Below are 26254 nucleotides of genomic sequence, written 5' to 3' on the forward strand. Positions count from 1 at the left end.
GTGCATTAAAAAAAAAGTCCATAAACTTTTGCGTTTTTTCTTTTATTATTATTGGACTAGCGGAAGCGGTGTGCTTTATACAACAGAAAACTTTTTCACGAGCATTTGTGCAGTTACAAGCTGAAAGAACGTAACAACGTAGAATTAATAGAGTTCGCGGACACAGTTGTATAGGCACATTTATTTGCTTGAATGCCCGTGTTAAATTTCGTCTTTTTTTTCTTCTAGTATACATATTAAAAACTAAAAACGCGTAAAGAAAAAATTTCTTTTTTCTCAAGATTCTTATTATCAGTGATTAAATTTAAAATTTGTTTTATGTACTAAGTATGATCATTGTTTGGTGCGTATAACGCAAGCGTTAATTATTTTGACGTTTTAATAAAAATACGAAATGCACAAGAGAACGTAACAAATGCTTCTTAAAATTGAATACCATTTTATATGGTACGTACATTTTTGAGAATCTTTTTGTTATAAATAAAATTATAGAATAGTAGTTGTTCCAGAAATCTTACAACTTTTTTTTTATAAATAATAATTCCACATAAAATGCTTACGTGAATCTCTATTACATATAGCTCATTTATTTCAAACATTAAAGCACAGTAGCAGGCTTTAATTTTCTTTTCTTTAATTTGAGTAATAGAATACCAGCGAATTCATATCGAAGTTATGGAACCACGCTTATCTTCTGTTACAATAAATCTCTGAACCATACTAGCTTTATGCGTCCTTTTTAACTTTTTTTTTAATAAAATCTCTTTGACATCACAAGGACGCTCGCTTCGTTAGGCTACCCTTGGACTATACTTTTCCGACAACATGCTTTATTTCAACCATTAAAATTCACCCTCTTATGCCATTTAATTATTATCGAATAACCTTCTTATTTTGTATGTACAGTATACCTTAATAACTACTTTTTGCAAACAATGCAACTTTACTGCACACATTGACATACACGCATACAAACTTTTTTGTTTTTTGTTTTTTCGCAATATAATCAGTTCATTCTCTCATTCAAATAACACTCAAGTATATATTTTTCTAAAAAAAAATCGTGCGCTCTCCAATGAAAAAAACTTTTTAAAGAAAACAATAAATGTTTTGATAACAATCATTATAAAATTGACACGCGGGAAATAGTTAAAAAGTCGATGTGAGAATAGATGATAGTAATATCATCCTCGATAAATAATTGTTTCGCTTCATTCAGACAAATTCACGCTGAATTAAATCGGTCCATTGATGGGTCAAGGCGAAATTTTTACGTATATTATAAAACGTGAAGTAAAATAGAAAGTGTCAAAGATCAGCAGCAGCATTAGTAGCAGTAGTAATAGTTGTAGTACTAGTAGTAATAGTAGTAGTAGCAAGTACTGAAGACGGGGTTGGTGATTCCATCAGCGACGACTACATTTTTCATTTCATCTTCTTTTTCTTCTTTTTTACTCCGAAAATATCCCCCCGTTTGGTGTGACTGCCATTTTCTTTTGTCTATTACGCTTAAAATAGTCTTGCTCGTCTCTTGAGTTCGTTGCGACGCCACTGTGGCATACGATAAAATTCCGATCGCGAACAGTGAAGCACCGCTTCAAACTCAGCGTCTGATAAATGTCGCTGAAAATAAAACAATCGTCATTAGGTAAGTAATGAAAAAATAGCACATTTGAATTGAGTTAAATAATGATTATTACTTCTAGGTTGCAGCGATCAACATCTGCAGGTAGTCTGTAATTAGTTATTATGAGCAAATGGTAGGGGTATAATTTTGGTGGTTCCGTCGGTGCTGCGCCCATGTCCGGTAACGAGCGACGCACGTGTTGTCCTGGATGGTGATGGTGCACGTGGCCACTCACCGCCGAACCCAGCCCCCCTGTGTATGTCGTCGATGACGGTATTATTCCTCCGTCATTCTGTATTGATTGAAAAATATGGAATGATTATTTTTATTAGTGTAAAAGTTATGGATTGCACATAAAGAAGTTTTGTCTATATTATAATTTCCATACACATGTATAAACATTAATCAATGGCTTATTCAGGAAGGTAATATTATTAATTATTATCTTAGATACATATAAATAAATGGAAAAATCGGTCGATCTCGTGTGTAGGTAAAATGCATACATTAAAAAAAATTAGTAACGTATATTATGTATAAAATATTGATCGTTGATAATAACATCGTGATGAAACTAAAACTTTCTTTTGTTTGTCTTTCGTTAAACCTGATATGATTTACTGTCATCAGTGCCAAATCTCCAATGCCTCGTCATATCGAATGTCTTATAGTTACAATTATTGTAATTTCTACGTAAGGCAAGCACTACTCTATGTTCAAGTACATGCAAAATAACGTGTATGTTTTCATGAAAAGAAAAACAATTCACAGATGTCTGTATTTACAGAGAAGGAAAGAAAAATTACAACTATTGAGTATTGAAAAACACAGAGACTCTTGTACTTTTGCATGCAGGCTTTTTCCGAATTTTTCATGATTTTATATGAAAGAGGACATCGATCCTCTTGCAAAAAATTGTATACAAACTTGAAATGGACCATGTGAATGAAACATCATGTAAAATACATATGGAAATAATGAGAGAAAAGTGATGCGGTGATTGAAAGAAAGAAATAGTGCGTGCTACGAACCATGCCAAGCCGCTGGGAGTAGTACGGGGCTGTTGTACATACCAGTGCCCGCCGATCCACCTCCGTGATGCTGCCTGTTGATACTAGATTGGAAGGGGAAAACACGCGTGAGTTTTGTTTAGAAAAACACCATTGTCAACAGAAGAATAGTTTAGAAGAGAGATTAAAATTTAAAATAACACCGTAATCGAAGGCGACAAGCTGTATGCTTCGTTATTGAATCGCTGCTTTTTGCTATATTTTTTTCTAGTCTAACAGATTTAACTGATTTGAATCAATCGCAATGAATTAGCATTATAGTTTATTGCGACCGATTCATGTGTAAATAGTTTACACTATTTTAGACAATTTTTCTGCATCTATCAGAAAACATAATTAGTTCATGCTAAAACCATTTCAGTATTCTGAAGCTTACATGTTATAATTCATATATTCCATCTTAAATGTAATCAAGATTTGAAAACTTTTGCTTTTTAAGCAAAATTTTGCTCAAAATACATTATATACATAATTGTTATATAAAATTTCATTTTAGTATTAAACTATATTCAAACAGCTTGTTTGTTACAGCCATGAACAGCCACACTCCAAATTATTATTCAGTTAGTCCTTGTCCGAGTTCTTGTCCGAGTTTAAATTTATTTTAAAAATTTGAAATATAACTACGTCTTTATACTCTAAAACTATATGAAACTAATCTATATGACTTAACAATTAAGTCAGCGTTTTTAATCGCGTAGTTTAAAGCAGTACATTCAGCGTTTTCTAGGTATCAACTCGATAATGAAATCGTTCCGGCATATACTTAAGCTTGAAATGGTCACTTCGAAACTTCTTCTTGTGTGTAGTACATGTGCCTACTTACTATCTGATTTTCCGGACGAGAAATCAGTGCTGTGCGTTTTGTCTCCCATCCCGCTGAACGAGTAATCCCCCTGTTTAAATGAAAATCATCATTAGTAAATTATCAAATAAAGTATGAATAATATTTTTAATACTCTATTATTTTTAGCAACCAACATTCTTAATACCTTTCCATTTAATAAACAAAGTTTTAAATAATAGTAATTTTATTTTAGCAAATAGCAAAATTAAATGATCAATCATCCTCATTGAATAACGTAGAGGGTGTCAACAACACAAATTTAACAAGTAATATTTCTAAATCTATACATTTATTTAGTAATAAAAGACGTTAGGATTGATCAACATGATAATCGGAGAAAATTGAGAGATGATAGAGAAAATAAAGTCAAAGAATAATGTCATTATCCATGACGCGAAAGTGCGTGGCTAAACTTACAGGAAGAGCAGACACAGAACCAGCTGTTGAGGAGAAGGTGTGACTTCTAGGTGCCAGACCATATCCCGGCTTAGGGATGTGTCGCAGAGAGCTCACAACTATGTATTTTTTTTGTTTCCAAGGACAAACCGATTATTAATTAATATTTTCTTACGAATATTTTCCAATAAGTCGCGAATTCAACCCATACAAATGTCCTTTATGTTCGCAGTTTTACAAAGAAACTTTGATCAAAAGTTTCTCCTCATATCTTCATTATGTGAGTCGGGCGCGACGTTCCATTTTCGGTCTGGGTTACAAGATTTGTTAGCAGTACGCGCAATGGTTTCAAACATAATTGAACAACTTTTAGCTACAGATAAAATTGATATCTATAGGTAAAACTAATTTGAATTCGACTGTATGTTTTTAAATTAATCAATTTGTCTATGAAGAATAGTAGTAAGTCTAGTGAGTTATTTTTAAAAAGATTAAAGTTGTTTAATTTAGTTTACGTAGCATTGAAGCCGTTGATTAACTAATACAAATATAAAGCAAAAAGCAATAAAATAAATATAATAAAAAGACCCACACCATGCAAAAAAGAAAAAAGATTGATAATACTCAAACACATAGATACGTTGGTATATTTTACGTGATGTAAACAAGATCTCTGCTGTATAGTAATTTAAATTCACAACAATTTTAATTGTAATAAATTAATCTACAACACTCGAAAAAAAATTCAATACGGCTCAACACGAACTGGATATTAGAATTAAGAGAGCGGATGTCGTCATTTAAATTGACCATCAGTGCTGTATAATAATAAGTGAGAGACAGAGAGGCCCCTTGCTGCTACTGCTCCTGCCTCTCCGGTTGCTGCTGCGTGTAATACTTACGTGTGTGCTATATAGCTTGTATGTGTCAGTATAGTGGTTTTTAACAGACTCACCGAGTAATAGTGCCTAATAGAGTTTGGTAGAGTGCAGGAACGCTGCGAACCTAGTGGTGGATGATGGATCCTCGGTGCTGGGGATAGAGTTGCAGATCTCATTCCAGCTGTGGATTTTTTTTTATTTTTGCCGCAGTTCGAACGAGCAACAAAGAGCATCACACACACACACACACGAAAAAAATAATTATGAATAAAACGGCTAACAAATGGAATTAATTTTTTTATTTAAAAAAGGCGTGTGGGCCTTCAATCAAATCATATTTACTCAACTTGAAAGATCTATAGAAATCTTTCTCTGGAAAAACTTTCAAATAGAGTAAAATAGATTTGATATTGTTAAACAATTTTGGAAGTAAAAAGAAAATATTTCAGGGTAAAATTGTCAAGCAAAAATTAAATTTTTTCCATGCTGATCTAATAATATAATCATGCATTCTCAATATGCACGTGCCTTCCAATATTGAAAAATTCAAGAGCAGTAATTCAATCTAATTTCATAACTTTTAAAGCGTTGAAAAATAAAAAGATTGAAATACTACGAGTAAATTATCGCTAATTATGTTATATGACGTATGAGAATGATTTGTGAGTAGTAAGAATTGTATTTGTAAATGTGCTTCATGCAAAATCGTTTTTACTGTGCAGTTTATAAAACAAAACGCAAAGAGTTTTAGTTGTGAAAAATTGTCATCCCATTCAATCTAGTACAAAATAATTCACTACAATAAAATAATCGCTGCTTAAATTCCAAGCATACTAAGAGCTGATAAAATACACCACCTAATCGTTGCACTGCTGAATATACATTATAGTTGACTTATGTAATCCGTGCTATAAGTTTATCTAAACTTTGAAAAAAATGATTTCAATCTCTATGCGTGCTTGTAATGTTGTAATATCGTTATTATAGTAAGAGCACGTGACCCGGGTTATGAAAATGACCTGAGTTTTTTCTCTGACGATATTATCATTGCAATCAAATAGCAATTGCCCGCACTATACGAAGAGACCCGAGTAGTCCCCATCGAGAAGCTGATGATCAGTCGGTTGTGGAATGTTATAAGAGTGTCATAATGTGCGAACGTGTGGACATGTATGAGATGAAGACGCTCATAAATCATAATGTAATTTGATAATGACGAACTGTAGTGTGACGACTAACTCACCGTTATAACTCGGTCCACTAGATCTGTAACTAAATCCATCTTCGTCTTCCCAAGGTCTCGCGTGGTCGACGTTACGTGACGGTGCTGAAAAAACGAAAAAGAAAATTTGGCTTCGATTCACACGTGACAAAAAAAAATGTACATGAATTTTTCAAACTCACAAGCACCAACAGGACTTTCGTAACGCAGTCTATAAGCAGGTTCGCGATTAGCGGATGGCGTTCTCGAAGCGTTTCTCGGGTCGACGTTCGCAGCTCGGTGTCGTAGATTTTCTCGATCTTTCTCACGGTCCTGCAGAAATACTTTGGCTATGCCAGTGTCTATTTTACTCAATTCGTCGCGCTCTTTTTTCAACTTCTGATCGACTTCCTTGATCGACTTTTCGTCCACCTGATCCTCGTCTTCGGAATCTGGTACTCCCTATTGAAAAAAGATGTTTACAACAAAATGTTTAATAATAAAATTAAGAAAAAAGAATCAACGATTTACCTTATATGTATCTGACCATCGTCGACGACGTTCTGGATCGGTGTATGGATAAGGCGGCGCTGGGAAATCGTCGCGTTCTATGGCAGATGGTTTTCCAGGCGGTGGTTTCACTGCGTCCGGATAATGAGCTAGCTCTATTGGCTCCTCGTTATCGGCTTGGCTTCCGGCCGCTGGTGAACGAGGTCTCGCGTCAGCCAGGGCGTCCACGAGAGCTCTCATTCCCGAGCGACTACTACGACCACCACTGCTTCTTATCGAGCGTGAAGCTACGAATGGATACATTTATTTTAAGTTATCAAAGCTTCAATCGTAGTGCGTTTTAAAATTAATGTCTTTAGATTGATGACAAACACTTACAGCTTGGGCGATGAAAGTGTGGACTGGTCGGAGGCTTATCGTAAGGCTGAATCGGACGCCTTAAGTATCCTTGGCTCGGTGTTTCGGTCAAATACGAATAAGTATAAATTCTAGAGACATTTTCACCACCTCGGCCGTACTCCCTAAGAATTAAACCTGGACTTCCGGTTCTCGCTGGATAGTACTACGAAGTCCAAAAAAGAAGAAAGAAAGCAGATATGAATACTTCATTTTTTGCGTTTTAAATTCTTTTCAAATATTGTTGTGAATATAATTTGATGTACCCAAAACCATTGTTAGTAACGATATAAAATGTGTTACGTTCGCCAGAGATAATTCTGCTAGTGGCTTAGTCGAAAAAAAATGTAGCTGAAAAGCTGATAATCTGGCGGTAATAAAAAAAAAAGTAACCATAAAGATTTTCACGATAAAAAGCGACATAGCATACCTTGCGACTGAGACTGCTGTACGGACTGCATAAAGATCCATTAAGACTTGGTGTGCGAGACCTCAATGAAAACTATATACACAATGAACGTGCAAAAATAAAAGAAAGATAAGGATAAAATACGCTAATTAAACGAAAGCTAATGAAAAATAATATAAATAAAAATATGTTCTGCATAAGTGTTGCAGCTTGTATAAAAACTAGTTTTAAAATTACTGTATAGATAAGCGTGCTAATATACAAAATAACGCAAATAATATTTTGCTATGTAAGAGAAAAAAAGCTATGACTAGACATAATATCGAATGACAAAAAATACAACGAAATGACTTATATGAGACGTAAAAATGCATGCGCAATGAAAAAAAAAATCGGCAAAAAAACATAGATGTAACGCGAGACTACGCAAATAAATTCTATCGAGGCTGTAGCTTTAGAATTTGGCACTTTGGAATAATCAAGTAGCGTATATATAATTTGTATTTCGAAAAAAAAAAAAAAAGTTTGGCACACTTAAAAAAATTACATTCGTACTGATACAGTTTAGCAAATGAAAATTCAATTCCTTCATAGCGCTTGGGAATAAAACGTTTCGTGTTATATATATCGTATGTGTGTATATCGCACTCGATACTTAATCGAGCGGCCGATAAAAACAATTGAATCATAAAACGATCCGTCTCAGTGATATACACACGACGTAGTACGTAGTTATACAAGTACATCGAGGCTTACGTACACGACTTTTAGTCAATGGTCAATGATAATTGAATAACTCGTTTTACATCGTGTCATCGACGCGGGAGTTTGCATGTAAAATGAAGCCGCCACGGTTCTGCATAATTCATGTTTCGTCGCCCCATTGTTCAAGGCCAGAAAGTGCCGTGAAAAATGCAGCCGAGTCGTGCACGGCAATTAATCATTCGCGCGAACTTCTGATGCAACCGGCTTACAAATATCGCGCGAACGCATGCGTTGTAACGATTCTTCTGGTTTTATCGGCCTTTTCTTATCGACTTTAGTACCCGTCGCTACTGGACTGAGCGAAGTTCGCCAGCGTATTATAAAGCGGTTTTCTTTTCGTGTAATCGAGTCTGGGTACACATGGTACAATCGAATAAAAAAAAAAGTCTGCACAATCCCCGAGTCAACCTGAAAACTCTGCACCGTCAAAAATTCACAATGAACAAAGAACGGTGTGTATGCGTCGTAAGATCGGTCGATCGTTGCTCACCTGCATCTCGGAGGCACTGCTGGAGATGCGCTCGGATTCGGCTCCGCCGACGTTGTTGGCCGCGTTGTTCATGCGACTGGCGCTGCTGCTGCCGTTGTTGTTGTGGTGGTGGTGATGCTGGGGCGTGTGGTGGGCCTCCGAGTGGCCGTTGACTATGCCGTTGGGCTGGGTCGGGCCGGGTCCGCATCTCGGATGCCAGATGGCCGCGCCCTGCAGGAACATCTCCTCGCCGTCGCCGAACGGATCGCCGCACTTGGTGCATCGCGCGCAAGTCGGATGAAAGTGATGATTCTCGCCCGCCTGCAGGACTTTGCCGCTAATGTAGCGCTGGCAGTAGGCGCACTTGACGCCGAACTGCTTCTGATAATCTTTCTCGCAATAAGGCACACCGTCTCTGTGAATCGAGGACGAAAAAAAAAAGCTCGTATTATATAGCGATCGATTTCGGCGAGTACAGAATAGGCGCGTGATCGGCCCAAGTTCTTGCACTCACTTGCCCATGTACTCGCCGTGGAGTACGGCGTCGCAGGTGTGGCACTTGAAGCACCACACGTGCCACTGGCGCTCGAGCGCCACGAGGGCCTGACCCTCGCGCAACTGTTGACTGCATCCGGCGCAGGTGCCCTGGCCGTCTTGGCCGGCTTGGCTGTTGCTGGTGCCGTTGCTCGTGGCGCCGGTAGTCGAGGCGGTTCCCTTGCCCGCCGAGCTGCCCAACGGCGTCGACGACTCCCTCACGGGTATGCTGACGCAGCGCTGGCACAGGGCTTGACCTGCAACGCAAACGAGCCGCATGTGTCACGTGCATCGATCTCTCGCGGTCGGACGGACGGGGAGCGAGATAACGACGATAATGGAGCCGCAGCCTTGCTTCATCAAAGGGCTTGGATGCGACGCAATTGCCGTCAATCGGCCCGTCGGAAATAGAGAGAAAGAAAATTGATCCGAGGCAAGTACGAGAAAAGAATTTGCGCATCGATCGAAAGACGCGCGTGCACTCGAATGCACCGCGGCAGCGTGTGAGCCGGTAAAAGAAAGAGCCGAGCCAGGAAAGAGCGAGAGAGAGAGAGAGAGAGAGAGAGTCAACGACTCGAGGCACGCGCGAACGAGGGAGCTTGCGCCGAGCCCGCCTCGAGAGATGAAAAGTGGCTCTTGAGAGAGAGAGAGACGAAAATAATTTTCTGTACAACTGTCGCGCATACCTTGAACCAGCGTGACTTTAGTTCCTTGACCGAGCAGCGGCTGTCTGCATCTTTGGCAGTGAAAACAATTTGGGTGGAAGGCGTGCTTCTCGCCGGCGGTCACCACGTCGCCCTCGACGTACTCGCCGCAGCCCGCGCACTTGGTTCCCCATCTCTCTCGGTAGTCCTGCAAAACCAAACAACAACAAACGGAGAAAATGACAAAAGGTTCGAGGAGAGGAGGAGAATTTTGCAGGTCGAACCTTGTCCGGCGGCCCGTGGCGGGTGCGCGCGTATATCCGGTTTATAAGTGTATCGCATTTATAAGCTTTAAACGAGTCGCGCGCCCGCGCGTCTGAGCAGGAAACGTTTTGCGAAAGATTATAAAATTATCATCTACGGTGCTATTATATATATATAGACGCGTCGGCGGCGGTGCAGGCCTCGTTATTTAATGTAAGGTACTAAACGAAAACGATACGCGCTTATATAAAATCCTGCGCTCGATCCAATGGGCTCTCGTCGCGCAGAGCAGTCGCCGCGCCGTATTAAATAGCACACAGCTCGACGGCGGCGGCACTTATCCGCTCGCGCGTACAAGAGCTGCCGCCGCGAAAACAATTCGTGCGCGACCCGGAATAATTTCGTTTCTAACTTTAGATCGCAGTCTCGTGGGGCTTTCTCGCGCGCGCGTATAGCCCTCCCTTTGACTATACATATGCGTATACTCGGCGGCGGCAGCGCCGTCGGAGCTGCGGGTAAGATAATATCCGTCGTGGCGACGTTGCGTAGTCGCGCGTTGCCTCGCGCGCATCCCTTTTTTTTTGTTCTCCATCGATAGCCACGCGACCCTTTGAATTCGTCGCTTTTAAGACGCGCGCGCGCAGCTGCAAAGAGAAGAGCTATAGGGCATTGTATACGATACCTTGGTGCAGTAGTACTTGTCGTCTCGAGCGAAGAAGCCACCTTGCGCCAGGCTGTTGTTGCACACGGCGCACTTGAAGCAGTTTACGTGGAAGTACTTGTCTAGTACGCGCAGCACCTCGCCGGTGCACTTCTTGCTGCAGGCCTGGCAAAATGTTTTGCCTGTGGACACAGAGAGAGCAGAAAGAAAAATAAACCATCAGTATACGAGAGCGTGTGCATATATTTATAGCATATTTTATGGAAAATTCAATTTTCGAATGTGCGAACGCGTTTATGTTGTGCTTAAAACGTATAGTTATATATATATCGCAGGTGCCATATAGAGCCAGAGCGTTTTCGAGACGTATACGCATCGGGTTTCTGCGTGAAACACGTATATAATACGAATCGGACGATGACGACGAGCGCGCGATGAGCTGTAAATGAAGCTGTTAGCGATCGGGCGACTATTCTCGACGATAATTAAAGGCCTTTGTAAATTATAGCGGGCGCGCCAATCATCGAAGCCTCTCTCGAGGTTCTTCGTTACGTAACGATGCATTTTTTTCCCTCCCATCTCTCTCTCTCTCATCCGCAGGTGATTTCAGCTAACGATTCCTCCTCGGCAACTTTTATATATTACACTATGCTGTACTATATAGCGACGATGCATCATCGCACGCACCCGGAAGAGGTTAATTGCGGCTCGCGCGAGCGCAATTATAATACGTAGTATAGCTTTCGCATTCTTATTTGTGTGTATGTATCAGTGTGTTTGCGTGCGTGTGTGTGCAGTACACGAGACCTGGACTCTCGTGGCGCGCAGATGATATTCAAAGGGGGAACAACATACATAAACCGTATATATAGATACCGTGCAAGACGTTGCAGCGAACTCTCGAGGCATGCAAAGAAGGAGCTATCTCAGCCGCAGCTGTCACCGTTTTTTCCTTTGCTCCTCTTCGTTCTGCACCTTCCTCCTCTACCTCCTCGTCCTCCTCGGCGCTAGTCGCGCTTATGCTCAGCTGCCATGAATAATGCATTTGCGATCCGCGGGTGTCGCGCGTGCAATGACAAACGCGTGCTGCTGCTGCTGCCGCTGTTGCTTACATAAAACCACTTCGATGAATTGCCCGCGCGCGCGATAATAACAAACCGAGCAGCGCGTGGCCCGTTGCCGAGTGCGGCCGAGAAAATTTATACTTCGCAGCTGCGGAACGACGGCCGGCCCTATAACGACAGAAATAAAGTATACGAGTATAACGAGAGGCGAGACTCGCCGCCGCACGCGCGCACGTCGATGAATGCGTTCGCGCCAACTTGTTTTCACGTTGTGTGGATTATATCGCGACGTTCAGGTATTTGACTTCTTTTTTTGAAAAGGCGATGTACGCAATCGATCAAATGTCCAAAGATCGAAAGGTAAGACCCGTCAACGCGGAACGGAGCAACGAGAGTAATCGAAAAAATATTCGTTCGATAATCGCTCGCGACACATGATATAATAAGATCAGCGGCAGCAGCAGCCACTCTTTATAACAGCGCCCTACAAAGAGCACACACACACACGAACACCAATGCAAAAAACCTATACAGTCGAAGAGATATTTTTTTTCCTCAAAAGGCGCACCGAGCGTATAAAGCCTAGTAGTGGCTCAACGGCCTTCCGGCCATTGTATCACTCTCGAGCTTCTCTGCACCAATGTGCAGAGCAGAGGCTCTCGCTACAGGGATATCGCAATTCACACTCCGACTTGGATACATACACACACACACACACTGTACGATTCTATATGGAAAAACAAGCTCTCTCTCTCTCTCTCTCGTCCTTTGGGCGCGCGATGATAATGTGTGCACTTGTCGCGCTCGCGCGAGCGTGCAACTGCAGCACTCGCGAGTTTCTTATATACAGCTGATGCTGCACAGCTGCAGCACAAGAAAAAAATGACGCAACTCGAAACTCGCGCGTATGCAGGGGGATAGAGGTACGAAAAAAAAAAAAAACAAATTGTTAACGCACGCACAATCCGTCAATTGGATTAACGCGCGGAGCTACTTAGCGTCTCGAGCGATTAGAGCGCGCGCGCAGAGATTTCGACTGTAATTCGCACGTGTACGCGACTGACACGACCAGAGAGAGAGAGAGAGAGAGAGAGAGAGATTACGAGGTGTGCGTAGTATTTATTGTACGTACATGGATGTTGAAGTGCCTGTGGCACGCGCGTTATGTGCGACGTATTCTATAAAACGCGCGTTGCGCGGTTGCGTCATCGACTTGTACTTGAATGAAATTTAAAAACTGTCGACTTTTGCTGCTATTATATTGTGCGCGCGTGCAGGTGATGTGTAGGCAGCGCGGAACGAACGGAGCTGCATGGCTCGCGACCCGCTACTATATACCTACTCGGAGGAAATGTCTTCTACTAAACGATAGCGATTCTCTTTTTATGCCCAAGATATCGTGGCGAGGCGGCCCGTTGAGTGCAACTGCGACACGAATACGTGCACAAGACTTTCGCGAAGTGAAATAAATGAAGAAAAATCGAGCTCGTATGCGCCAAGAAGCGTGCAGTTGACAAATGCGTAATATTCAAGCGATCGCAGCGAGCGAGAAAAAGACACCACCCCCCGTTTCCGTCGAATTACGCCGGCGCCGAAGCTGATTAACTTGGAACGATTAAATCATCAGTTCGCCAAGTTGTGTACAATTGATTCGAAACAACGATCTCGCGTATGTTCGTTTGTGCGCATACACACACACACACACTGGCTTAATAAGCACTACAGTGTGCAGTTGTTGCTCGCTAAACGAACGATCGGTGTATCATCGATCTTCGGGGTTGCTGCAAGCGAGCGAGCGAGCGAGCGACGACGACCAATTCATCCGATTGGATTTCTGAAAAGAAATTCTTGCCTCGTCTAAAAATACAAAGAGTTGTGTACAGACATCTGATCTCTCGGTCTGATGCTCGTCATCGTGGCTGCAGCGCATGCGACCCCGGGCCAGCTATTATTGAAAGAATCGTATATTACAGGCCCGATAAGTCGATTACTCAATTTGTCCAAGTTATCGGGAGGCCTCTGAGTGTATTACACGCGTGATGCATGTGTGCGTCTGCGTTACAGTATATATTATGACGGGTGCAGTGCAGACTCGTCGATGATGAGCGCTAACCTCGTTTCGCCAATTCACAAGATTTACGATTACGTACCGTACACGACGAATCGAATAACAGAACGACGAACTGCGCGGCTCTATACCGCGCTGCAAACTGCAAGAGGCGGGGCTCGTGTATACGCGGTACATATAGCCCGCGACTCCAATCAGCCGATATGTCATTGAATATACATTCGTACGCGGCGCACACACACACACACACACACGCACGCGGTATTAGCCTGCGGGGCCTCGTCGTATAGTAAATCGCAAATATAATATTATATATATAATTATGTGTACGAACGCGTCCCTCTTAGCGTACGGTGCGTGGCCATTATCGCGCGCTGACATCTTTATCAAGAGAGAGACCGACGCGGTCTAGAGCTATCTCGAAGACTTTTACTCCCGCGACCTCGTGTGCCGCGCTGTTGTTTTTATATCGTTCACGCATGCCGAGAGACCCGCCTATATATACATAACGCGCGCAGACCTCGACGTACTTGTGAATGTCAAATTATTGAATAATAATAATTTTCGTCTCTCGCTCTTGTGAGACATTAATCAACGATTGCGTCAATCCGCGCAGAGCGGAGTGTGTGTGGGCTCGAGAGCTCCACGTCGCCACAGCTGTGTATAGCCGTGTTCCGGAGACAAGCGAGCTTATATTCGCGCGACAAAGTACTTGCGAATATTATATTAAATATACACACAGATATATAGGCGTTGTCTACCGAGCTCGCGCCTGGCGCGCGCATCATTGTTATACCACGTTCATCGGTCACGAAGGATGATAATCCATTGGAATGCAGTTGAATTGCGTCTCGAGGTGAATCACGAGCGAGCCTCGCAATCTCCTGTTGCCGCTGTTGCTCTACAGCGTGAATAATAAAATAGACAAAGGCTGTCTTGCTCTCTCTCTGCAGCGCTGCATTGGCAAACCTGTTTATGAGTAGCAATAGTACACAGGCTCTATTCTTGCCTCACAGCGCCAATTAAATCGTATTTTTGCGCTCGAGCAAGAAGAGAAGAAAAAAAAAGCGTATACATGAATAGGATGTCACTGTGCGCGGAGTGCACGAGAGGTTAAAGGCATCGCGAGTTACGTTATATGTTATATACAGCACTGACCCTTACACGGACGTGTATTATATACGTATGCCCCGTCATGATGTATCGGCCCAGGCAGCCATTACCATCACAGAAACGATCGCTAGTGTTTTGCCCGTAAGTCTGCTGCTCGCGGACTATAATGGTATCATCTTTCATTGCATCGAGCAGCGCAACTGCGGCGGCGGCTTCAGCGTCGGCGTTGCTCGCATATAGTCGGCCGCGCAAAAAGACGTTTGATGTACATTGTCGAACGATCGAGGAGAAATCGATCTTTCATACTTGCAATTTGTACCGATATTATACGTGTCGGGGCAGCTCGACTGCGAGTTATATTTGATTATTATTGCCTTGCCGCAGGAGAAAAAAAGAAACGCGAATCGCTCCAAGAGTGCAGCACATCTATTCATTGGGGAACTTTTAGCATTACTGGGTCAAATTATTTTCATCGTATACACTGCGCGCGGTATCCGTGCGCGCTTACGTTTGCCTCTGTACCGCGGGATCTCCATTGAGCTAGATATTCCCTATCCTCGTTCGGAGTCACGTTTAAAAAATATTCTCGGGAGTTTTGAAACGATATGTTTCCGCGTCGTTTTACTTTTTTGTACAATTGTATATAGTTCGGTAAAAAACAAAATCAAATCTAAAAAGAGTTTCATACAGAATTTGTCGGCTGTGAAATTTATGAGCTGTTATATATAATTGAAAGCTGTTTACAGTAATTTAATTAGCGATTACAATACGTATTGCGACATTCCTCGTGGAAAAGACAAAACATCACGAATACTGTATAGAAATTCGAGTAGTCTGTATACAAATATTGTATAGAGATACGAAATTTTTGAACTCATGCAAGATTTAAAGTTCTCTCGAATTGTGAAAAAGAAAAGCTTCGATTGAATGAATGAACAGAATACGCAAATAATATTTTACACGAATTATTATACCATAAAAATTGATATTCTTTCATATAGGAAGCGAATATATTGATACCTTCTTCGGAGTTACTTTGATTGAATAAAAAAAGAGTTAAGACTCATCAATTAGGTACGAAAGTATCAAAATACATAACTCGAACCTATATGATAATTTTAGACTCGGGCAGACTTTCTTCGCTTACCCATTTGTGAGCAAAGTTTTTCAAACACTCGTAAATTCGAATAGTATACTTTTTTTTTTATTTTTTTTTATTTTCACAGACCAACTAAGTATCCGCCTCTCGGCAGTCGTGATTTCGGACTTCCTGTTTCTCTGTATATATAAACTCGATCAAAACCACTGAACTCGACTCGTGGAAGGGAGCTCGCTCGAAGAAAAAAAGGCAACCAAGTGCCGACCCATCGAGTTCTAATTTCCCTCTTTCTCGTACGTAGCTCGGGCATTTCCTGCGAGAAAAACCGCAACTATACGGCGCACCCCGCGTCATCGTCTTCCTGATTACCCTCCATCAAAACGTAACCATCCAGATATAGCTGTACTTACGCGTGCGTAATGGGTTAAAAAACGAACGAGGCGACGTCCCTTTCTCGATGCTATATTATACGCGTGTCTTGTAACGATATGAAATTGCGATCGTTAACGACGACGACGACGCGGAAATGCCGCTGCTGCACGAAGTAAAGAGTAAGTAAAAAAAAAAAAAAAGGTGACAGCTTGCTCAAACGAGAGTGAAAGCGGAGTATATATTGTATCGAGCATGTGTAGAGAAGGCCTTATAACCGCGCGGCATGCTGTACAGGTGCATTGTGTACGGCATTAATGTCAAGCGTGGATGTTGCTGAAACAGGTTTTTCGGACTCTTGGCTATTGTGTGTGTGTGTGCGTGTGTGATAGGCTGCTGATGACGGTGGATTCCGGCAAGCCACGAACGACCTTATTTTCTCCGCGCGCACCGAGCATTTCAATTAAAAGAGGAGCAAACGAAAAAATGTGCGCGCGCGTTTCTATAATAGAGCTTTCAAAGTGTGAAGCATCGCCATGCTCGAGAGCTTGATTACGCGGCGGGCATGAAAAGCCTCGGGGAGCAGGGCTGCTATACGAGACCGGTACATACAAGAATTATATTCGAGTCGCCCGCGAGTATACTAGGAGCAAGGAAAGAAAAAGAGAGAGAAAGGAAAAAACGCGCAAATAGAATTGTTATAATTACTCGAGAACGAGGTATAAGCCGCTGCCGCAGTGAAATCAACAGTAATGTTCTAATCTCTTCTTCGAAACGACACGCAGAGAAAGTGCAAATATTTTTGGCTACGCTTGGCAATTCTGCTCCAAACTTGCTAACCCCGTGCACATTGAGCCATACGTTTATTATTTTAATTGTTATTATTATAATAATGCAACGAGTTCGTGTTTAGAGAAAAAAAATTTGCTCACATTGTCAAACACAGTATTAAATATCACCGCGACATCGAACGTCGATTGTTTATGAAAAAAAAAAAAATATATAATTCATTCCAAGCATCGGTGCAGTGAGCAGCAACGTCGAATCAATTACACTTTATACATAGCTCGCTCTCTCTCTCTCTCTCTCTGTTGTACATGTTGGTTAAAGCACTTAGGTGAATAGGTCGAAAGAAACAGTAATTGATGAAATTATCGGCGCGGAATAACGGCACGCTATATATACTCTAAAAGCTCTCGCTCACAATGGCTTCAATATCAAGGTAGAGAGAGAGAAAAAGGTCCAATCGAAACGGTTTTTTGCGGTTTTGCCTGTTGGCGTAGCGGAGCGCAGCTACTTCCTACTTTGGGTTTTGGTTTTACCGTATATAATACATGGTTTTTCGCGGTACGTAGTACTGATAATAACATCAGAAGTAGCAGCAGCAGCAACAACAACAACAGCATCAAAAGCTAGCGCGCGCAGCAAGGGGGCCGTTGGCATCATGATCCAGGCGAGCGTAACCTAGATTCGCAACAAATTGCCACCGTGCGTGCTTGAAGTATTAAATTCGCGAAACACTCGGCGGCGAGCGCGCGCATATACACATTTAGAACGAATATACACGTACATATATATATATGCAGCGCGGCACATGTGCAGTTGGCATGCAACATCTGATACGCCGCGCGGTGTGTACACATAAACCTCCTTCGCGGCGCGCGGTACATAAAGTCGAGCCCGAGCTTATACCGAGCGAGTTTCGCCTTTGGATTCTTTGCATTTTCTCTCTCTCTCTCTCTCTTTCTCTCGCTACAGAGCTTAATAAAGCGAGATTTCATTCAAGATTTATTCTTCGACGCGTTTTTAAATGTATACATATAATACATACGCGAGCTACGTGTTTCGCAATAATCCGCACACGCACGTTATATACGCCTCTATCTTCTTGCTCGAGCCTCGACTGCGCGGAGTAGAGCTGCGAAGTCGCTGCGTACGTAAGCTCCAACTGTGGCCAGCATGTGCGTGAGCAAATATCTGCGCCTTGTATAGCGTGTTTATACACGCGGAGAAAGAGAAGTATATCAATTACAGGTTTTGTAAACTTTTATTACATTGTCCGCGGGTATTTTCTCTCTTTCTAGCGGGCGCCAAAGAGTGTATTGGCTTCTTCGATATCAAGTTTGCGCAGACTGAATACAGCGATTGTATTGTTCCATTGTACTTTATGCCATACAGTCTCAGATAATGCGCGTAAAAAAATATACAACAACCATTACAGCTCAATAAAGTCGCGCGAAGCGCCGCCGCCGTCGCCACCGCGATAAGAAGGCATTCCCTCTCTCTTTCTCTCTCTCTTTTTTTTCGACCGAAAAAAATTCTAAGAATTTATTGCGAGTATCGGCGAGGCGGAGAGATTTTTTAATCGTGCGTAGTCGTCTTGGTTCCTCCACGCGCAGCAGCAGCAGCAGCAGAAGCAGCGCTAAAAAAAGAATTCGGCGCACGCGTGACAGCGATTCGCGCGCCGCGACGACGACGACATTATTCATATCGCATTACGAGATGTGCGTATTCCATATTTTATGCAGCGCGCCCCCGGCTGACAAATGAAAATCTGACACACGCGTGAATTATAAATAAAGCGCGTGAAAGGTTGCGAGCGAGCGGGGGCGTCTAGACCCAATAACGCGGTGCGAGCGAGCGAGCACTCGAACGAACGATAACCCGCGAATTTATGCCGGCTTTTGCATAAATATTTCTTTTACGACCTGTAAAAGAGCCACTTTGAATTTCAAGCGATATCCGATCGGCGCAATAAAGACGGCAAAATCTTTTACTCCGAAAGGAAGGGGATTGCGCGTTTATTCGAGAGGGAAAAAAATTGTTAACGCTTCTGATAAATGATAAGCGCGGATTGACCTTGCTGCAGCAGCAGCAGCATGACAATTATTGAGTCGTCACGTGCACGCGCTGCACCGAGCTCGCACAAGTACATAATGCAACGGCACGATTTTAAACGAAGCTGAAAATTTATAGCTCGTGGAACTGAGCCGAGCTGTATAGCTGGAATACAATTGATGCACTCACGGCGTGTGCTGTGTGTGTGTGTGTGCTGCAGCGCGCAAAAAGCCCAGAGAACTCGCGCGCATCAGCAGTTTCGTTGTTCGCGACGGGGAACAACGGAGAGTACTCGCGAGACTCGAGTAAAATGACTATACGTGCATCTTTGTCTGTGTATATGCCTGTGAGCGATGGAGTCGAGAGATGAGATGAGTGAACTTGACACGAAAACTCTGTGCGCAACCCAATTTTATGCGCGAAAAAATAATGTTTTTGTTTCGCTTATCTGCCCAGAGGCACATAAAAGTCTCTCTCGCTCTCGCAGTGTGTAACTCAAGCAGGCGAGAAGAGCAGTGGATAACAAAAAAAAAAAAAAACTGAAGAAAAGAAAAGTAATCCTCACCCTTTTTCAAGGGCTTCGGCGGCTTCTGCTCCTTGATCGCTCCGTTTTTTTCGGCTGCAATGACATTTTTACTCTGCTCCTTCGACTTCATGTTTAGGCTTTCTGGGGCCGATTTCGAGCCGTCGTTGCTTGTTTATTTTTCCGTTCAGTCGTTGCTTCTGTTTTTGTTGTATCACTTTTTTTTTCACAATAAAACGTCTATAATTCAACAATTCACGATGATGTTCGAAGTTATTTTTAACGGCACTAAAACTGCTGTTAAGAGAAAAGAAGAAAAAAAATTGTAAACGTAAATTCGCGATGGATAAAACAAACACAGACACATCATAGAACACACGCACACACACACGCGCAACACACTTTCGCACGCACACAAGCACCAGAGTCCACGAATCGATTGCGTAAGGTTTTCAGGTCGTATCTATAGCCCCGACACTATACCACATAAAAAACGGAGCGCAATATTCGCGATCTTCTTCTCTTTCTTTTTCTCCTTTAACATCATATACTTTTTCATTTTCTTTCGCCTGCTTAAACGAGGGTGTGCCCTCTCTGTGTGTATATGCACGGTCGATCGTGTTGCCTTCGCGTAAAAATTTTTAATGGAATATTCTTTAACAGTTCAACGCGTATATTACAAAAAAAAAAAGAAAAAAAAAGGAAAAATAATAATAAAAATGTTAATTTACAGTTCAAGAGCTCTACACGAGAAAAACAATTTACATAATGTTTTATGTATCGTGGCGGTAGTTATTTGCTCGGCTCGTGAAAAAAAGCAATTAAGAAGTTTAAAAATAAATAAACTTTCGATCGAGCGTCGAGTCTCTTGGTCTATACTCGAGAGTCCGTCTCGTCGATGAGTTCGGTCGACACGGCAAGATAGAAGCCAAAAAGGAGGCTTGGGGCTCCGTTGTTACGCATAAAGCGAGTACATGTTCCAGCACCATATATGTATGCAGGGAGTTGTTTTCGGTCTCTGTCGCGGGTAAATATACGGCATTCCGTTGACGTGCCGGCAATCGTATATAGAATTTTAAATCTGGCCAGGTCTCGCGCGAGAGAGAGCGACCAGCAGCATATAAAGCCTTCCGCGACGATCGACCGGCGCACTCACTCACATGCACTTTCGTTGCACACGTTATATATTATGCACAAGTGGATAAGCAGGTCGAAGAAAAAGAAAAGTCGTGACGCTATCGTAAGTCACCCACCTCGCTCGCTCTCGAATATTTCCTCTATTCGGGTAATTTTCTTTTTTTTTTTGTATATTTTTAAAAATATATAATTAATGCACGAAGTCGCGCGGGTGCGCGCGCGTACGTAGTTAAAGCCCGAAGCACACTGACTGACTGGCTCTGGCCTGGCGGCGGTGCGGTGCGCATAGCTCGCGGGCGTCTCTCTCTCTCTCTCTCTCGTTCGTTTCGCAGCTCTCTCGGCTTGCTCGAGCTCGTCGACGTCGTCCCCTCTCGTTTTTGCCGCCGCCACCGCCGCGCCGCGCTTGTATTCCGACACCGCAACTCTACGCGCCGCTTATAAACTCGCCGTGTATAGCACTCGTGCAAATTGTAAATATCTATACCTATATACCGATGATGATATACACGGACGGTGTATGGCCAGCCACACACGCAGACAACGCGCCAAAGTCTGACGTCATCCGCACGAGCCGCCTATGCTCTCTAGAGCTCTCGATATATGTGTGTTGTTGCTTTATATATATACCTACGACGCGTTCCGTACGTTTCGCGCATCTTCGACGTCGCAATTTTGCGCTGGATATAGACGCACGCTGCGATGCACAATACCACACCAGAAACGCGACCTTTGAGAATGAGCGAGAGAGAGAGATGCGGATCATTACGTATTCCAGCTTGACTTTAGCCGGATACGTACTTCCTGCAGCGGGGACGATGATACTTACAGTGTATATATACAGACGCATATACATACACACACTCGTGTATAGTATTCGCACACGCGGAAGCACCGGGGGCCGGGGCTCTCACGTGCGAAAAAACAGGTACAACGTAATCAGCTGATCGCGCGCGTATGTACGCGCGGAGGTGAGCGCACCTTCGCTCAACTCGAATTCACGGTGTGCGGCGCGCACTATACGCGCAAAATCTTTGATATAATTGAAGAGGCGCGCGGCGGCGGGACCGAGCACAAAATCGCACACAATCCCGAGAAATTCCTCGTGACTTGGCATAATTTTCGCGGTAATTAATGTCATTTGCTCGATTTTATATCGTGGGCGTGCGCGCGCGCGTAGACAAGCGAGACTCGTGGCGGCGGCGGCTTTTCTTGAACGCGAGAGAGAGAAAGAAAGAGAAATAGCCACCGAGACGAGCGCGGCTAAGAAGAGATGCAACGCAGGGGGAGTAAAAAATATGCACTCCGTGTTCCTGATGGTTGACATTTTTATTGCCTCGGCCGAGTACTCGGCAACGTACAATTTTAGACGCGAAGGCTTTTTCGACATTTTTTTACGTCCAGAGACGCGCACGATGTACATATATTTTTGCAGTCAACAATGTCAAGTGCGAGCTATTTTAATGAAACACAAAAACTCCGTGTATACCAATTGACCGAGCAAAAAGATTATTTTTTAAATATAATTTAAAAATACTCATGCAATAATTTATTTTTTTTTCTCAATTAAATTAATTTATATCGTTAATTTTAATCACGAGCTCGATATTCACGATATTTGCAAATTCATAGTTAACAATTCACCGAATTACAAGCAAAGGCCACTGATACACATAACAGCCGAGACGAGAGCACACTCGTAGGTGATGTCAGTCGATTTTTTTTATCCACCGCACGCTGTGTCTAGTATTAGCTCTCGCATACACACAGCCTTGGACTCCTTATTAAAAGTGCACGCAGGCAATGAACAAATAATAAAACAGACATCTATAACGCGAGTTTGGATAAATAATTAAATCAGCGTTATTCTAATTCGCGTTTGTTCAATTTTTTTTTTCCTCAAGTAGGTCAGAAAACAGGTGTGTGCCGTGCATGCGGAAAATCGAAAAAAGCACACAAAGTCGTAAAGCTTCCGAAGGCTACAGTTGTGTATATACGTGTGTAATCCGTCAGCCGCTCGCTTGCTCGCTCGGCGCGCAGATAATGTATAGGCTTAGATCGATATACCCATGCGCGAACTCTGACACAAATCCAAGAAAAACTCGTGCTATATATGCCGGCAGTTGCACAGCAGCTGCCCCTGTGTTTTCGTTGTGTCTGTAAGCCGCGCCGATATTCGTTTTCACTTTTAACGTCTGCTTCTGCTGCTGCTGCTGCTGCTGAAACTGCGTTGAGTAATTATACGTGGTTTTAGACGGCGAGAAAATCGATCCCTCGACTTTTTCCCCCTACATAACGAAAAGTCTCGCTCCGTTTAAACCGAAGATTCGAGTGGAGCACGTGCTCGCGTGGCAAATGCTGTAAACAAATACCAAAAACAGAGTTTACTGGCGAGAGAAGAACATTAAATCGCCACTGACCTTAGAGCGCGCGTATGTGTATTATATGCGCGCGAGAAACAACGAGGATAGCTTTGATTCCGACCGCATCGATTACGCAAGTTCGGTTTTAATATATATATAGTAAAACGTACCGGTGATGATGATGCCTCCGCGTACCAAGGCAAATAGTCGTACGCGCGCGCACGATGGTATATAAACACGAAAATTGAAACACTCGATGGACTCGAAAATAAGCGTGACGCTATATCTGCTCGTGGTACTCGAAATGTCGATTTTTTCGCACAGATGGGCCTCTTCAGTGCGTGTGTGTGTGCCAATATTGTATAGGCCGACGCGCGCTCGGTATGCATACATATTGCACGAGATCGCTGGGCGCGAACGACGTGCTCGAGACGTACATATCGAATAATAATATGAATTATTCAGCCACGAGGATTCGACTGCGCTACACGTGCGAAATTTCGAAAAGCAATATACATCATAATGTGTCAGAGATAAAGAGACACACGAGCAGCATCGCGAGTGAGCGCAAAACTGCTCGCATTAATCTTCGATTTCAAGAGTACGAGACGCGCGGAGGCTTACGTAAGGCGGCGCGTTACTATTATAGTAGTACAAAACGCGCACATGCGGCTAGTATACACAGAGGCTCGGATTAATAAACACAGGGAATAAATACAAAGTCACTTCGATACAATGTTGATGTTACATGAGGTATATAGGAAAGCAGTCGGCTTATTGTGTGCACCTGTCGCGCATCGGCGCTTGCGAGTAAAAATTTCTGCACAGTCCATTGACCATATACTTTACCACTACTATTCAACTACTGTATACATGCAGTCGTGTGTGTTAGTTTGCCGATACGGCTGCATATGTGTCTATAATATCTTCGTGTACGCGGAAATTGAGTTCGCTCTACTTTTCTTTTTCGCACACACATGTGTGTGTGTGTGCGTGTGCGTTCTGTTATTGTGTGTATATATCCACACGTATCGGCAACTCTTCGTCGGTCAGTCGATAATTTACAACTATATAATACGACGACGACGACGACGACGACGAAATATCATTACGTAAAACGGACTTGTGCGAGGAGCGAGCAAGCGAGCGATACGCGTTATCGGGCCGCCGATTCCACCATCTCTATTCGCACACGCGCGGCATCTGCTACAAACTCGACGAGAGCTGCGTATATAAAATAGAGCGAGGATAAAGAGAGAGAGAGCAATAAAGTTAATCTTTTCTTTCCTCCCTCGGCGTGCGAGATGCGTCTATATCTATAGGACCCAATTAAATAGATTCGCTTGCGCGTCGACGACTTTTTATTCGCACCTCCGAGTAATATAATGATATAATGCACGAATCAACATTACAAATCTTGCGTATCTCGCGAGGCAGAGGCTTATAAATGCAGTTGGTTTTTCTCGATATATGCTCGTCTTATCAAGTACTAGTAAGAGTGGAGAAAGAAGCGAGGAGATGACAGAAAAACAAAGATATATCTTGAACGGTCGATTATGCTTTTAATGGCACTCGTTGTATCGATTAAACGATGAGGGTAATTATTACCGAGTAAATATATTTTTTATATATAAAACAGCGCACGGGGCCGCATGGTGAAATGGAGAGAAGAGACTTTGCGCGACAAAACTCGAGGCAGCAGTAGTCGTCGCATCGTCTTGGCTGCTGCTGCTGTGCAGCGTGCCTTCTTCTATAATTAGCCTCTCGCGCGCGCGCGCGGACAAACCCTTTGGCTTCCTCCTTCCTATATATCGGCGCGTGCAATGCCGTTCACGGCCTGTAGCGATCATCTCTTTTCTCTATTTCTCTCTCTCTCTTTCTTATAAACACAGCGAGAGTCGCGTTATATATTTTCCTTTGCAATATTACCGACCGGCTATAATAGCTTCCGGTCGCGCTCGACTTTTCAAGGAGCAGCAATCGCTGCCGCTGCCTCTGCCTCGCTTCTCCTCGATTTTTACCTCGGGAAAATTTTACTCGAGTTGCGCCGCGCGCGAGTATACCGTTCGACGACGAGCTGCGCGCCGATTTAAAACGTATTAAATCGTCGTTTTACGCTCCTCTCGTAATTTCCACGGATTTGATATATATATTTAATCCAGCATCTCAACGGCTAAATCGGCGTGTACGAGAAAGAGAGAGAGAGAGACATTACGACATCCTCTTGCATGCGCATGTCCGTAATGTGCGAAGAAAAAGGGTTGCTCGCTTCATAGACGCGCGGCCACCAGGACAGCGTGAATCATCATCTCGAGTGAATTGGAACCAAGTAGCGAACTTACGAAGACAATACTCGCTCTATAGCGACTCGTTTCGAAACTTTTGACGACGTTCGCTAATGTATACACGTCTTTGTTTACATTTCCAGTTTCTTCTGGTTTAAAGATCCTACATATATACATCTTGGCATTTCTTTTGATGCGTCTGCTGAATAAATGGCCACGATGCTTGGAAAGGAGGTCTGGGCAAAGATCCGCGCAGGTACTGCACTGCAGCTTCCGATACACAGCGCGGCATTGTTTCCTCCAGCGCAGGTGACCTGATTGAGTCTTCTTTCATTTTTATCGATCAATCTCGGGAGTAAAATAGTCTCATTTTTTTCCCCTCTTCACTTCGTCGCACTCGGCTTTAAAAACTCTATTCAATATCCCAAGTATAGCACGAGAAATGAAGATGAAGTAGAAGAAGAAGTGGTAATAGAAACTTCAGGCCGGCTCAATTAAACAAATGTACTCGAGGCGCCGGAGTCGAGCGGTGCAGCTATACTATATAGCTCGGAGCGGCTCGGTGCGATGAACCGAGCGGCCCTCCCTTCGCCGTGGCGCAGCGAAATGCGGGTCACACTCAAATAGACTAAAACTACTTTGCGTTAAATCGTATATAGCTTTTGTACGTGCATGTGCGAGAGAGAGCAAATCGAGGTGTACTTTTTTGAGAGCTATACGCCGG

The 26254-nt window shown here is 43.0% G+C and overlaps 1 protein-coding gene across 12 annotated transcripts in view; it reads right to left on the reverse strand.

Annotated features, from left to right (window-relative positions):
• Window positions 1-26: 26 nt before the first annotated feature.
• Window positions 27-26254, reverse strand: part of LOC106658901 (actin-binding LIM protein 2) — a 29679-nt gene continuing 3451 nt past the window's right edge. Inside the window, exons 1-16 of one of the 12 annotated variants that reach the window (XM_014381057.2) lie at window positions 21002-21041; window positions 19791-20045; window positions 10696-10856; window positions 9792-9957; window positions 9086-9362; window positions 8593-8986; window positions 7359-7430; window positions 6911-7094; window positions 6554-6819; window positions 6226-6484; window positions 6065-6148; window positions 4896-5002; window positions 3524-3593; window positions 2659-2741; window positions 1701-1919; window positions 27-1623 (exon numbers count right to left, since the gene is read on the reverse strand). In XM_014381057.2, the coding sequence (XP_014236543.1) occupies window positions 1510-1623; window positions 1701-1919; window positions 2659-2741; window positions 3524-3593; window positions 4896-5002; window positions 6065-6148; window positions 6226-6484; window positions 6554-6819; window positions 6911-7094; window positions 7359-7430; window positions 8593-8986; window positions 9086-9362; window positions 9792-9957; window positions 10696-10856; window positions 19791-19881 (2547 nt within the window). In that variant the 5' untranslated portion in view covers window positions 19882-20045; window positions 21002-21041 and the 3' untranslated portion in view covers window positions 27-1509. Of the gene's footprint in view, window positions 1624-1700; window positions 1920-2658; window positions 2742-3523; window positions 3594-3961; window positions 4060-4895; window positions 5003-6064; window positions 6149-6225; window positions 6485-6553; window positions 6820-6910; window positions 7095-7358; window positions 7431-8592; window positions 8987-9085; window positions 9363-9791; window positions 9958-10695; window positions 10857-11550; window positions 11904-19790; window positions 20046-21001; window positions 21042-26254 lie in introns of those variants that run through there. The other 11 variants (XM_023461330.1, XM_023461332.1, XM_023461327.1 and 8 more) reach the window with 11 other exon arrangements.

The sequence above is a fragment of the Trichogramma pretiosum genome, unplaced genomic scaffold (genome assembly GCF_000599845.2).
Source record: "Trichogramma pretiosum strain Unisexual culture from Peru unplaced genomic scaffold, Tpre_2.0 scaffold2, whole genome shotgun sequence".
Taxonomy (NCBI): domain Eukaryota; kingdom Metazoa; phylum Arthropoda; class Insecta; order Hymenoptera; family Trichogrammatidae; genus Trichogramma; species Trichogramma pretiosum.